The sequence below is a fragment of the Anolis sagrei genome, chromosome 6 (genome assembly GCF_037176765.1).
Source record: "Anolis sagrei isolate rAnoSag1 chromosome 6, rAnoSag1.mat, whole genome shotgun sequence".
Classification (NCBI taxonomy): domain Eukaryota; kingdom Metazoa; phylum Chordata; class Lepidosauria; order Squamata; family Dactyloidae; genus Anolis; species Anolis sagrei.
This window is the reverse complement of record NC_090026.1, coordinates 62,902,962-62,918,394: the sequence shown is the minus strand read 5'-3', so window position 1 is coordinate 62,918,394 and position 15,433 is coordinate 62,902,962. Positions and strand designations below refer to the sequence as shown.

Below are 15,433 nucleotides of genomic sequence, written 5' to 3'. Positions count from 1 at the left end.
CTAACAGTTTTCTCATATACTCCAATTCCCTTGGAGGAAAGTGACAACTCATAGAAGCAGAAAGCTCAGAAATCATTCTATGAGTGTAGACTACCAAATCAATTTGAATTGCTCTCCAGCATCAGTGATGGTGCACAACATCAGGAAGTGCAACAGTGCTTGTCCTTAGGGAATGTGCAGGTCCCCCTGGAAGCCCCTGCCAAACCTCCAAAGAATCAGACTGTGGTGTAGGGGACTCCATGCTGAGGGGACAGAAACAATAATTGACAGGCATAACAGAATGAGTTGGGAGATCTCTTGTCTCCCTGGAGTAAATCTGTGATGTAACTGAGAGACTGATAATGTTTGTCAAACCCACAGTCTGTTACCTCTTCTTTTGGTCCAAAGACACTGCAAAGCATAGTCTTCAGGAGATTATAAGGCTATGGGTATTAAACTGATGATCCTTGACAGGTCATCATTTAGTCTATCCTTCCATCATGGTCCATCATGGTCAGAAATACTGTAAGATAAAGGAGTTCATGATGGATGGGTTTTTGGTTTTTTTAAAGTGAGATATTGGACACAATTTCAAGCATTTCCCATGAGGAAGAAAAATGATAGAAAACATGCATTAACTATGCATATGGAGAAACCCATGCATGCACATAGGCCATGGTTCAACATACACAAAAGGATATGTAGCATCATCTAATTAGAAAATTGCCAACTTATATGGAATATTAAGATCATGTATAACAAAAGTATAATAAAATGTTCAGTGGAAATGTGCCTGCTTTGAAGCACCCATTTGTACAAACTTGAAATAAAGTTCTTGTTTGATCCTTATATAGTTTGTTAATTGGCTTTATTTATTTTATTTAGCTATTGTATGTATTTTATTCTGATGTAATTTTGTGTTGTCTGCATTTTGTATTTTATTTTGCTGTATTGTATCTTTGGGCTTGGTCTCATGTTAGCCGCCCCGAGTCCCCTTTGGGGAGATGGTAGTGGGGTATAAATAAAGTTTATTACTATTATTATTGGTGTTTGAGGCAGAGGTATTATTATTATTATTTATTCCTAATTTGTGTTTTCATTGGCTTGACAGACTGGTGCAGCTTTGAGGTACCAAGAACGCAGGTGACATGAGGGAAAACCTGAATCCTGGGTCAGGTTTTGGTCCCCCCCCCCCCCCCCAAATTTGATTAATTTGTGGCAGGGTTGAGTTAAGGTGACCTTAAGATTACCCAGATCAACCCAATGTGGCATGTATCTACCATAGGTCTGATCTACATCTACACCAACCAAAATGGTCATTGTACATGTTCCCTAACTAAACAGATCATCTTCAGATGCAGAATAATGCAATGTTCTTGTCACTGCAAGAATATACAACTGTTTTTATTTATTCATTTATGGAATTTCCTTCTCTAGAAGGTTGTAAACAGAGGGTATATGGCCATCTGTTGGGAGTGCTTTGTTGTGTGTTCCTGCATGGCAGGGGGTTGGACTGGATAGTCCTTGTGGTTTCTACTATAGGAAGAAAGAAATGTTTTCCCTCTCTGTCCTAGCCTAAGTCACAGCTTCTTAAACTGTGGACATTTAGAGTGTACTCTTCCAGAAAATGCTTCAGCTGTACTCCTGGGAAAGAACCTCACCAAACCTTTCAGGATCCCATAGGATTGAGGCATCGCAGTTAAAAGGGTGTCAAACTGCATCCATTTTGTAATGCAGACACATCATTGGATAGAGTGAGTAGGAAGCATTCACAGCTAGACTTGGCCAAGAAACCAAATACTATCTATTTTGGCATCTGTTTTGCAGCTTTATTGTGCTGATGGTCACAATGTAGATGAGGAGGTATCTGTGTTGGGTGAATATAGAGTATTTTCTTATGCCTTACAGTTAGCTACTGGATTGATCCCATTTGAAGTACTCTGATCTCTCTCTCTCTATATATATGTATTCTTTATTCAGAGAGAGTAGAATATTTAACTGGCATAGGAGAAATTCGAGCTCTCAGCAGTGAGAAATTCCTTTGTAAAAGAAAAATATATAGAAAATACGGTAAAATAAGCATTGCGTACCAATTTTGAAAACAGCAGAATTGATGACATAATATTTGTTACCTGGAGGTATTTCAGCATGGAAGATAAACTTCATTAATAAGCAGCTAAGTTAAGGTTGGGTAAAAAAAATCTAACTCATTTTAATAACTTACCTTGGTAGGTACAACAAAAGAGCACACCGATTAAGTTCCCAAGTTGCAAACACAAAAGAGAGCAATTGATCTTCTTTCACATATAAATGTTAGGAGTGCTACAATTAGGTATTATTAATAGCATTAGGATGGTAATGGTTTTAAAGGGCAATTATCTGCTCTTGCAGTTTTCTACACTGTGTCTTACTACAGAGTGCTTTTTATTATACAGAAGAATCCAAAGATTGAGACTATAACTTAGAAAGGCATTAAAAGCTGGGCCCTAGTGTTGCTTCTGGAAGGCAAAAAATCAGAAGTTGCAGCAGGAAAATACATCTGTGTATGCAGTACTTGTGGGTAGGTGTCTTTCAGCCCACATACTTGATAAATAGGATAATATCTTGGGGGGAGGGGTTAATGGCAAACTAAGCTGAAGCATATATTTTTAATTCACCTTTATTGAGTATTTGTGTTCCATTTCCACATTGTGATACCACGTTTCATATAATAGACAGTGATACTAAAAGATGTGCTTTAAAAAATTAAAATTTAGTTTTCTCCTTTCCCTTCAAAGGCTTGTAAAGTGGATCATTTTGTGTTGCCCCATTTATCACTGTATACATAAGATCACACCATCTATCTTCTTCAAACTCCACAAGTAACTTTACATTTTCTTTCTATTGAAAAAAAGTTATAAAATGTTCCCAGTCCTTTGAAAAAGTGTCAAATGATTCCTCTTTATCAGTAATCCCATAGTCAAGTATTCTAAAATAGAAAGGAGCTCATGATTGATAGGCATTTCTAAAAAGGGAGGCACATTTCAAGCAGTTTGGAGATACAATTTTAAGCATTTTCAGTGGGGAGGAAAATTGGGAGATGTCTTAACAAAACTAGAATGGATGTCTAGGGAACCGTCAACACAACTGAAATTTGCAAGGAAAGTATACAAGAAATGGAAAAAGGGAGAAATCACCAAGGAGGAATTCAAACAAATAGCAAGCATCTGTAGGGATAAAGCAAAAAAAGTTGTTGTTTTTTTTTGTTATGTCCACTGCATACAGGAGATGGCAAAATGCCAACAGCGGACAAAGAAGAGACAAAATTATTCAATACATGTTTAAAGGTAAAGGTTTCCCCTTGACATTTAAGTCTAGTCGAGTCCGACTCTGGGGGGTGCTTCTCATCTCCATTTTGAAGGCGAAGAGCCGGCATTGTCTTTAGATGCCTCCTAGGTCATGTGGCCGGCATGACTGCATGGAACGCTGTTACCTTCCTGCCGAAGCAGTACCTATTAATCTATTCACATTTACATTTCGAACTGCTGAATTGGCAGAAGCTGGGGCTAACAACAGGAGTTCACCCTGTCCCACGGATTTGAACCGCTGAACTTCCGGCCAGCAAATTCTGCAGCTTAGCGGTTTAACCTTCTGCACCACCCCAGCCCCTTCAATACATATACCTACTCTAAAAAGGTAAACAGTTCTGAAATTGGAAATAATGGAGCAGATGATGTAGTAGGGGAAATGTGGCACAGATTAGGAAAAGGCACAGTGCAGGAATATCCAAAGGTCTTAAAAAAGTTTCAGAAGTAATCTCAGAAACACTGATAACCATATTTGAAAATTCCTGGAGAACAGGAAAAGTTCCAGCAGATTGAAGGAAGGCAACTGCTGTCCCCATCTTCCAGTCAATCAATCAATTAATCAATCAATCAATCAGAAAGAAAGAGAGAGAGAGAGAGAGAGAGAGAGAGAGAGAGATGACCCAAACAATTACCTCCCATGGCTGACCTACATCTCTATTTTTTTTATTGAGTTGCAAGCTTGGTGGTTGAAGAGAATGCTGTGGATGTAGCATATCACAATTTGAGTAAGACCTTTAACAAGATCCCCCAAGATATTCTCATAAATAGGCAAGTAAAATGTGGTTTAGAAACAGTGCTACTCAATGGATTGGGAATTGGTTAGCAGAGTGAACCCAAGCATCTTCAACCCAGAAAGAAGTGACTTAATATGGCATTCTGAAGTAACCAGTGGGGTACCCCAGGATTATTTAGTATCCTTTTCAATGATTGGATGATAGAATAGAGGGCATTCTTATCACATTTGCAGATGACACCAAATGGATAAGGATAGCTAATATTTCAGAAGACAGGATCAGAATCCAAAATGACTTTAACAAATCAGAGAACTGGGCTAAGACTAACAAAATAAACTTCAATTGGGAAAAATGTATAGTATTAGGCAGAAAAGATGAAATGCATACATATAGAATGGATGACACTTGGCTTGAAAACAGTGCATGTGAAAGGGATCTAGCAATCTTAGTGGACAACAAGCTAAACATGAGTCAACAATGTGATGCTGCAGCTAAAAATACCAATGTGATTCTAGGCTGCATCAGTAGGAGTATAGTAATACTCCCACTCTATTTAGTATTGCCAGACCTCAGCTGAAATACTGTATCCATTTCTGTTCACTGCAATTCAATAAAGATATTGGCAAGCATGGGTGTGTCCAAAGAAGAGTAACCAAAATGGTTTGGAAATGAAAGCCCTATGAGAAGCGGCTTAGGGAACTGGGTATATTTAGCTGAAAGAAGAGAAGGTTAAGAGGGAGCATGATAGTCATGTTCAAATATTTGAAAATATGTCATATTGAGGAGGGGGCAAGATTGTTTCTATTATTCTAGAAACCAAGAAACAGAGCAATGGATTCAAGTTGGAGGAAAAGATTCCACTTGAACATCAGGACAAACTTCCTGCTGGTAAGAGCTGTTCAGCAGTGGACTATGCTGCCTCTGGACATGGTGGAGTCTCATTTTCCAGAGATTGTGAAGCAAAGGCCGGATGGCCATCTGTTGGTAGTGCATTGATTGTGTGCTCTTGCTTGGCAGGAAGTAGGACTGTGTTCTGTTGCATGCTAGGCCTGTAAAAATTGTCTTTTGAATAGGACGTGCACTTTGTGCCCAGCGGGAAGCCAGGGCGCCTCGAAAGAGAGGCCCTCAAGGATTTTCCTGTACAATAGTCTTAGAGGCTTGAAAGGTTTAACAAAGTCCTTTATTATTGAACAAATTAAACAAATATTTCCCAGATCTTCAATGAGTCAAACAAATGCTTCTTAACTTGTCTACAATGGACAGGCACCTTGCTTGGAGAACTATTTCTTCCTTTAACAAGGAAAACCTTTTTTAACCTCTCCCAGGCTGTCTACTATCTAAGCTTTGCTGATGTGGGTTCTACTACCGGATCCAAACTGCTTATTGGGCGCCGAGTAGACCTACCAGTCAAGGCTTGTAGATTCTCCAGCTGGAGCTCTTTGGGTCTGTAAAGCTGTTTTTCCCCGGATGCTGTAAGGCTGAGAGGCTGTAAGCTCCCAGCCAAAGCTTTGGGACTTTTCCCCTGGAAATTCTTAAGGAATGAAGCTTTTCTGCAGGTGAAGCTGGTCTACGTCCTATAGCTTAGTTTCCTTCTATAAGACTGAACTAAAATGGCTCCCTCTCCTCCCCAGATCCCTGGGGAAAGGGGCAGAACCAAACACAACAATGATAGTCAGGTGGCTAGCCCTATAACTGCAAACCAAGGGAAGTCATCTTTTTGCAAAACCCATGAAACCTTGGAATGCATGCAAACATTAAATAGAAAGAAAATGAAGTTGGAGCTCCTGGTACAGCCATACCAGCACAGACTGCATGGCCATTGTGGTCTCTTCCAACTCTATAATTCTATGATTCTATGAAAGGTGATAGTTTGTTCATTTCTGCTATTTCTAGCTTTTTATAATCCAGTTTTCTCTAAGGTAAGTTCACTCCCACTTTTGAGCATAGAGTGTTCTTGCTGCTAGAATTACATAGTGTAATATTTTATTATTCAACTTTTGTGTGTTCATTCAATAATCCCCATAAGAACATGGTTGGTTGAGCTGAAACATACCTTGACAAATTTCCACAGTTCCAGGTGGCACATATTAAGATCTGAATTGAAACCAGTAGTAAATATCTGAACAGTTAATATCAGCAGTATTCAGAATATCTACGCATGATAAAATTATATTACACATACTTCAGGCTTCCTTCAAAGCTCAAGGATTATGTATAAATGTCAGCGTGAAATGAACATTTAAAATTCCTAGGAGAAAGCTTCGGATTCCTAGCAAACAGCACCAGGAAGGCTCTGTGCTTGTCTGAGCTTTATTATTTAAAAAACATTTGGATTCTAGTATCCTTACCAATTCAAATCCCTTGCTAAATTAAATTGACACTACTGCAGATTGATAGCAGCAGAAAATAAGGCATTGCCATATATCTATCTCATGATTAACATTTGTGTATTTGTCTTGATTTTTAGGAGCGACTCTTGATGAGCCTTTTGCCCAGGAATGTTGCCATGGAAATGAAGGAAGATTTTCTGAAGCCACCAGAAAGGATTTTCCATAAGATTTACATTCAGAGGCATGACAATGTTAGGTAGGATTATTGAAAGGGCTGAATGTAAAGTAAAAAAAGGTCAAAGGATGACAGTTCTTTTGTTTTATTGGATGCAAATGGAGATGATATAAGAGTATTTTGAACAAGTAAATGCAGTGAATAAAACTTCTTCGAAAGATGCAAGTCCCAACAGCTTCTTGTCATATCTGAGATCTTAAGGCATGCATTATAGTGCCTTGCAGATTGATCCCCAAAGTGGATCCCAAGTATCACTTTGAACATAAGCCAGCATTAGGCCATTCAAAGGCAAAAGCACCAACTTTTCTGTAGTCACAAACTTTATCCTGATCTCAACAATATCACTTTTCCCTTCTTTGGCAAGTCCGGAAACAACACAACACCTAAGTCAGAATTGTATTAGAATATTATTATGAATCTTATTTCAAGGCATAAAAATGATTCCTACATATCCATAAGGCAATCAAATTGCCACTTCTTTTAACTTTTGTTAACAGTGATGTACACCACTTGAACATCAATGCACACTTCTGTTTTCTGTATTTACTATTGATCTTAACATAATAAATATTGTACTTCATTGCATAATAGTCACTATCAGATAATAGTCACACATTCCTTTTGGGGAAGGCAAAATTGGATTTTTGCTCTTCCCTGAATAAAAATCCTGTCTTTGGGTCACTCATTCTGGCCCGTCTGCCCTCTTTCTTCTTTTGCCTCTGATGTGTGGTCGGATGAAACTTCACCTGCTGGCATGACAGCTCTCTTGGCTCACCCCTTTGTAGCTTGGAGGAGAGAGGCTAGCAAGCAGGTGAAGTCACCCACCCAGCAGCTTCTCCCTTTCAAGTTACAGAGTAAAGATGCTCAAGAAGATATGATATTTTCATAGCATTTGCCCATCTCCAGTCTGCTAGGACTTCCAATGTTCTCCAGAAATTCTTAAAGCTCATTGCCAGTGTTTCTGGAATTACTTCTGCAATTTTTAATACCATGGATGTGGTTCCCCAGGCCCTGGAGATTTAGATTACCCAGATATTCCTACAACATATTTATTCTGTACTGCATTTTCCCTACTGTATCATCTCCTCCATATTCTCCAGGGTGAACACTGTTTTCCTTTTGGGAGAAGACTGAGGCAAATAAGATGTTGAGTAATTCTGCCTTTTCTCTGTTCCGTTACCATTTTACATCACCTGTATGCAGTTACCATTCCTTGTCCTTCCTTTTGCTATGGAAATAACAAAAAATCTTTTATTGTGTTTAATTTTCCTAGCAACCTTGAGTCCATTCTGTGCTTTGGTTTTTCTAACTTTCTTTATACATGTGTCAACTATTTGTCTGAAGTTTTCTTTAGTGATTTCTCCTCTTTTCCATATTTTTCTATATGTCCCTTTTAAATCTTAACTCAGTTGAAAGTTCCTTAGATATCAATTTCGGTTAATTTAAGCAACTACAATTTTTTCCTCTTCATTCGAACTGCTTGAAATTTTACCCTTAACATCTCACTTTTTCAGAAACTCCCAAGATGGTGTATTAATTTCACTGGTGAGACAGATCTCAATCCATAGGCAGGCATAAATGTAGAAAGGTGCTCCCTCAAGTGTCAAGGTCTCAAGCTGTTTATGGCTTTTAGTGTTACAGTCATCATGAATTCAGACCAGAAATGTATAACCAGTCAGTGCAGTTTTTAAAAATTCCCATTACATGCTGTCTCTATGATACTCCAGTCAGCAGTTGTGTCTACTTCAAATGCAGCTCCACATAGAGCATATCATAGTAGTACAACTAGGAGGTTACTTGTGAATAGACTACTGTGACTAAGTTATCTCTCTCAAGGAAAGGCCATAGCTAGTGCACCAGTTGCAGCTGTCATCAAGTACACCTACCAATGGAGCACATGGGCCTTCAATGACAGAGATGAATCTAGGAGCATTGTCATGCTAGGTACCTACTCCTTCAGGAGGAGTGCAACTCCATTTAGAAGAAGCTGTTTACTCAGTCCTGAACATGAGAATTGCCAATTAATGGAGACTCCATTTTATGGAAATTCAGCTTCAGTTTATTGGTAATAATAATAGTAATAATAATAATCATAATTTTATTTCTTACCCACCTCTCCTCATGGCTCAAGGTGGGTTACAACATAGTTAAAACACATAACAATCATAAACATTCTATGAAATACATATATTAAAACATATTTCTACAAATAATCCAGCCCTTTACATCCAGGCACCTGTACAATCCAATGACAAGAAGAAATGAGTTAAATGTCATCAATATGCTAATGGCACATCACTCCGAGCCCCCTTATGACTCCCCCCCGTCATGTCAAAAAGGTATTGAATAGCACTCGGGAGGATGAAACCAGATTGGAATATGTCTACATAATCTGTATTCTTCAATAAAGTCTGAAGCATGCACATGCGTGCATGCACGCACAATCACATACATACACACACACACACACAGAATAAGGAACAAACATCAGAAATATGCCAGAGTTCCATGTCAGAGCATTTTAGATCTAAATATTTGCCCATTTTCTTGTCTTCAAGACATGTTGTTTTCAAGAAAAAGGGTTGCAAAGCTGGGGTTTATTTCATTTTCACACAGGAAAAAATAAATTAAAATGTGTTCCTTTTACTGGGTAATTATGGGAAGTCAGGTGCTCCTTTTATATTTTATATTTTCAAGACTGAATAAAATGTGCATTTGTACAAAAAGAGTGTTACTTGCAGAAAAACAATGTATCAAATAGAAAATGTTTATTTTTCATGAAATAGATTTCTTGCAAAAAAAGTCTTTTGATTTTGTAATCCACTGCAAAAAAAAAAAAAAGAAGAAGAATTAACATTTTCAATCTTGCAGAAGGACAAAAATGATGTGGCCTTTGCTAGTTTTATTTCCTTTAAAGTTATCAAGATAACTCTTTCCTCTCAGGACCAATAAATATTGAATTCTTCACATCCTGATTGTCTTCATCCTTCAGGACACCTTGTTAAAAATCTGTCAACTCAGTCAAGTAGCCCTTGACTGAGGTGACATGGGAGTCTTTTCTAAAATCCTTTTCATTGTTGAGTGTGTGGAAGTTTTTCACAGAAAAGGCAGCATCCTCTTCAAATAATACATCCTATTCTGAAATGTAAAGAGAGTATCGGGTAGAACAGATGATCTGATGGCTCTCCAAACCCACTTGTTTCTTTAATATCCATGGTAACCTTCAACATTAAAATGACAGTGTTCGCCAGCTAGAACTTCAAAAGATACTACAACAGTGTAGAGATAATAAATTACATAGAACTGCATCTTGATAGAAGAGAAGAACACTAGAAAGATGTGATTATTTGCATAATGTGTGCATGGTGAAGTTTATTAATCTCTCCGCATGGCTTTCTTTTCTATGCTTATCAGATAATGGATTTATTGTGCATATTCAAAATGTGTTTATCTTAGATTTACTTTCACCAAATAACATTTCTTGAACAAACCAGAAGTACCATATATACTCATGCATAAATTGACCTCTTATATAAGTTGAGGGCAGATTGGGGGGGGGGGGGCAAAATTAAGGATTTTTGATACAACCTGTGGATAAGTTGAGGGCCATTCCACAAAGAGGGGAAGAACCAATGCCACCTCAGGGGTCTAGTTGCCCCTGGCCACCAAACATCATTTCCTTGCCCAAGCCTTCATAAAGGCCACAAGCACCACCACAGCAGAGAGGGTAGAGGTGGCTGGTGCTTCTTTTAAGTTCTCCAGGACATGTCTTGCCTTTCACTACCCAGACAAGGGGATGGCTCCTTTTTTGATGAGTTAAGGAACAATACACATTCACTGTGGATAAGTTGACCCAGGGTTTTGGGGTTGATTTTTTAATAAAAAATTCTAGACTTCTACATGGGCTAAAACTACATGTTACATGCCTCTTGCAATGTTTGTTCAGGATATCCTTGTGAAGGAAACATATGTAATAAAGAACAGGAGTGTGGGGGAAACGTCTAGCACTTCTGTTTTCTGCTACTTTCCTCCTGAAAACCCAACTCCTTGATACTTTTAACTCCAAGTGGTTTCAAAAATATGTCTATAAAATAAAGATGGGTTTAGAAACACAACTGGATAAAGGTTGAGGGACAGAGAATAAGAAAACAAGTACTATGCTAAGGAAAGGTTAAGCAACTCTCGCCACTATTGTTCCTTTTCTGCAAAACATGCCTTCCCTAAAGTGCTTTGAAATTGAATTTTATCCCTACCTGAGTTGCAAAGTTTTAGTTCTTACTCAGAAGTTGAGCCCAACTGTCCTTTATTGGTGTCCTTCAGCATAGAAAGCAAACTTGTCTCTGCTGTGAGAAGATATGTTAGTTCATTGAATAAAATTATATAGTTTTCCCTGACAAACTGAGAGAAGTACATGCTCAAGGAGACAACAGAGCTAGAGATTTGCTATTGTTTGGCATCAGAATTTGAAAGTGCAAATAGGAAGTGGATTAGATGTACCATTAGATTTAAAGGAGCCCCCGGTGGCGCAGTGGGTTAAAGCTCTGTGCCGGCAGGACTGAAGACCGACAGGTCACAGGTTCGAATCCGGGGAGAGGCGGATGAGCTCCCTCTATCAGCTCCAGCTCCTCATGCGGGGACATGAGAGAAGCCTCCCACAAGGATGATAAAAACATCAAATCATCCGGGCGTCCCCTGGGCACAGACGGCCAATTCTCTCACAACAGGAGCGACTTGCAGTTTCTCAGGTCGCTCCTGACACGACAAAAAAAATTAGATTTAAAAAAATTGAAGTTCTAAAGCAGGCCTACACAACTTGGCAGTAGTAAGGAGAATTTATTAGAATAGACTAAACTTCTGTGGGCTACTCCTCCTTCATCTCAGGGGAAGATTATTGACTGCAACTCACCGCCGGTTCTTCCCACCTCTCTTTCTTTTCCCCATCCCTTCACAGAATATCATAAGACTGGCTTATTGCATCTTTTTCTTTTATTTTTTAACTTAAAATCTCTCAACCTGTATTTTACCGTAATAACAGGGCTAAAGCTACTCTTTGGATTTATTTTATTTCTAGTCACTTTTTTATTTCACTATCCAGGAAAGGGAGTCTGATCACTTTTTTTTTTTAGCAAACAGCAGTATTCTAAAGGCAACAGATCTCATTTGATCATTTAATCTAATCAGCATGAATACCATATGCTGTAGGCTCTATTTCAGAGGCACAAACTGGCAAAACAGATACAGTTTGTGCAAAATTTTTACTGTTTGTACAACCAGCCGGAAGAGAGGGTACCAGCAGGTGTGTCCTAACACATTATTAAAACTATCTTAGATAGTTTCTTAGATAGCAAGAGAAAGAGAGATGGAAAGCAAGAGAGGGGTTGTGTTATGTTTGTGATTGGTTGGAATGGAAGCTAGACTGTCACAGCAAAACTTTCCATGTTCTGGCTTGCTACCCATTACAGATTAAAAACACGACACAGGCAATTTTCTGCACATAGCCACTATGTCCCCACTTTGGTCTCCAGAAAGAAGATTCTTCACATTTTTCTTCTGGAAGAAATTATGGGAGGAGGAGAAGACCGTGTAACTCCCTGGAAAGAGGACAGGACAGAGAGGAAGGCAGTTCTTGCCCCTCTCTTTTGGGGTGGGGCAGCAAAAAGATCCTGATAGACAAGTATTTGTCAACCTGTGGGTCCCCAGATGTTTTGGCCTTCAACCTCCAGAAATCCTAACAGCTGGTAAATTGTCTGGGATTTCTGGGACTTGTAGGCCAAAAACTCTCCTGGGGTCAAGGATGAGTTGTATGAAGTCCTAGGGCCACTTTCCTTCCCTTTTCTCACTTTAGGAGAGGCATCATGGAAGCAGTGGTAGCAGCAAAGATGGTGGGGAAGGACGTGGAGGTGCCATGCCCTGCCTTGAAAGTGGTGGCTGGGAAGCAGTGAGCTTCAGGAGGATGACGGGGGTGGCCTTGCTCCAGGCACAGAGGAATGCGGCAGACTCAGTACTTACACAAAGGAGGACTGGCCAAGAGGGCAGAAAAAAGTCCAAGGCAGCTTCCCTTAGGACCTGGTCACCAGGTTGACGTGGAACAAGGCTGGGAAGGCCTGTAACTAACTGTACAAAGGAACTGGACTAAGAACAGCAGCTGGATAAAATGACTTCTGTGGGACTACAATTCACAGAATCCCCCAGTCAGCCTCTTCGGGCCAGCCAAATTCCTTTCGGGGAGCTGCATGAGCCTGGGAGCTGTATATTCTGCAGGTCTATTCTAAAACTTAATTTTGGGTCTGTTCCTTTAGTGCAAACCCCCTACACTTTATATAATAGCACAAAAGTATCTCTGAAAAAATATCCAATTTTTTTTTTTCAATTGAGGGATGTGGTGGAGGTTTATCTGAGGAGAGCAATGGACTCTGCACATCTCTCCCTCTAGAATTTATGATGAGAGAAAAAGAGCACTCCCCATCCAGAATAATATCAGATCCATGGTGCCACAACATATGTCACAAATATGACACAAAATGATAGCCAGCATATCACTGTGGTATGCTATCATGAAAGTAAAATGTATATATTTTTTCTTTCATTATTCTGCTCCTATGTAAATGATGTGAACTGCAAGTTGGCCACATTTGTGGTCATTCTTAAATTTCACCAAGAATTCTCTACAAAAATACGGTGGGTTATGTAGACTTTTCAATCACAAAGTGTCTGTGTCTCCTTCCTTCTCTTTACAGCATATTGTTTGCAGATATTGTTGGGTTTACCAGCTTGGCATCTCAATGTACAGCTCAAGAATTAGTGAAGCTTCTGAATGAACTCTTTGGGAAGTTTGATGAATTAGCAACTGTAAGCATTTTCTGACTTTTAAATTTAATTCCATTTTATTTGTGATTTATAATCCTTTGTGGGTCTGCGGGAGGGATTATGTAAATCTGAGATGTGAAAAGGACTGTTTGCTAATCTTTTTGCTATTATAAGCTTTATATATAAGAATCATAGACTTGGAAGAAACCACAAGAGCCATCCAGTCCAACCCTCTGCCATGCAGGAACACCCAATCAAAGTACTCCTGATAGATGGCCATCCTGCCGTGGCTTAAAACCCCCAGATAAGAAGATTACGCTACACACATGTGCAGCATATTGCATTGTTCAACAACTCTTCCCATCAAGAGTTTTTTTCCCTAACATTTAGTTTAAATTCCTTGTTCTGTGTTTTAGTCTCAACAGAAAACAAAATTTCTCTATCTTCAATATGGCATCCTTTCAAATATTTAACCATTGCTATTATCTTAACTTTGTGTTCTCCAGGCTAAACGCTGCCAGGATTAAAATAAATAAATACACCCACATCTCCCAACATGAAGAACTATACATATTAGCATCTCAGTGTTTTTCCTCATGGATAGCTGCTTTTTCTGCAGCACAGTTCTGATAGGCCAGACTGGGCCATTAGATCATACCCCACCCGTGCTGATCAAACACTGCAGAAGCAAATCATGGAGACAAATCACAAATCTTATTCCTAGGCAAAGAGTAATAGATAAATTTAAAGCATCAGTGGTCACACAATACATTTAGTCTTTATGAGGGCTACAGTCCCATTTACTAGGGCTGGGCGGTTTCGTTTCGTTAATTTGTAATTCGTTAAAAATTCGTTATTTTTTTGTTAATGAAGCGATAACGAACCATTCTGGAGCAACTTAAAAACGAAACGAATTTTTCAATTCGTTTCGTAAATGCTTCGTATTTCGTCATGTATTCGTTTCGTTATTGGTTTGAGGTCATTTCGTTATTATTTCCGCATGTCTGGGGCAAGTTTTATAGTTGTTTTTTGTTTAATTAGTGAAAAAAAATTATAATATCACACCAACAGTCAACAACAGAGGGAGAGGGAAGCTTCAGAAGTTCCCCCTGTCCCATTTGGAGGTTTTTTAGCGTATTGCGCGGTCGCGTCCGCCATTAACGAATCGATTCGTTATTGTTTTGTTATTGTTTTGTAATTTTTTTACCATTTACGAAATTTCGTAAATATCGAACTTTTTTTTAAAAAAAATTCGGAATTCTTTTAAATATCGAAATGCAAAAAACCCCAAAAAACAAATCGATTTTAGAAACAAATTTTTCCATTGTTACCCAGGCCTACCATTTACCAATTCATCGCTTTGCCCAGGACAAATCCCTCTTCCCTTCATACCCTTTTTCTCATGAGAACAACCTTGACACCTTCTGGCTTTAGTTTTCACTTTCTCTACCATAAATCTAATAGCACATAATAAACAATTCCAAGCTGATGAAAAAATGTGGTATCCCTATCATCTCAGATATAAAAGCAAATACAAGTATGATTGAAAGCATGAAAAAACTCATTTTCCCGAATACACCTATACAAGGAAAGTATAAACACCTCAAAAATATAAAGCAAGGCAGGAACCATGATACTGGCATTCTAGGTCTAAAACACATCCTACCCCCCCCCCCTCCCCAAACATGTACACACAATGCAAAACCATCTCATATCTGCATCAGGGGAATTAAACTCAGAGCTGACTTTTCAGGATAGCATGCATGGAACTTTTTTACTAACATATTTCCACTTCCTGAAATATTGTCATTTGCCTTTGTACAGTCCAGAGTCTGATATCTGGGGGGGGGGGGGAGGGTCCTGATGGGAATAAAGATATAGTTTTTTGTTTAAAGATTCTGCAGTTACTTCATTCACAAATCTCCTAATAACAAATCTCTTTCCATATTTCAGAGCAAGTTTTATTAACTGTTGTTGACTTTTCAAAAACTTAATAGACAC

At 38.8% G+C, this 15,433-nt stretch overlaps 1 protein-coding gene across 2 annotated transcripts in view; it reads left to right on the top strand.

The window, feature by feature from the left end:
• The window catches only part of ADCY1 (adenylate cyclase 1), a 148,488-nt gene that overhangs the window by 76,941 nt on the left and 56,114 nt on the right, over positions 1-15,433 (top strand). For both annotated transcript variants that reach the window (XM_060781541.2, XM_060781540.2), the window contains exons 3-4: positions 6,528-6,646; positions 13,363-13,474. In XM_060781541.2, coding sequence (XP_060637524.2) covers positions 6,528-6,646; positions 13,363-13,474 — 231 coding nt within the window. The remainder of the gene's footprint in view (positions 1-6,527; positions 6,647-13,362; positions 13,475-15,433) is intronic.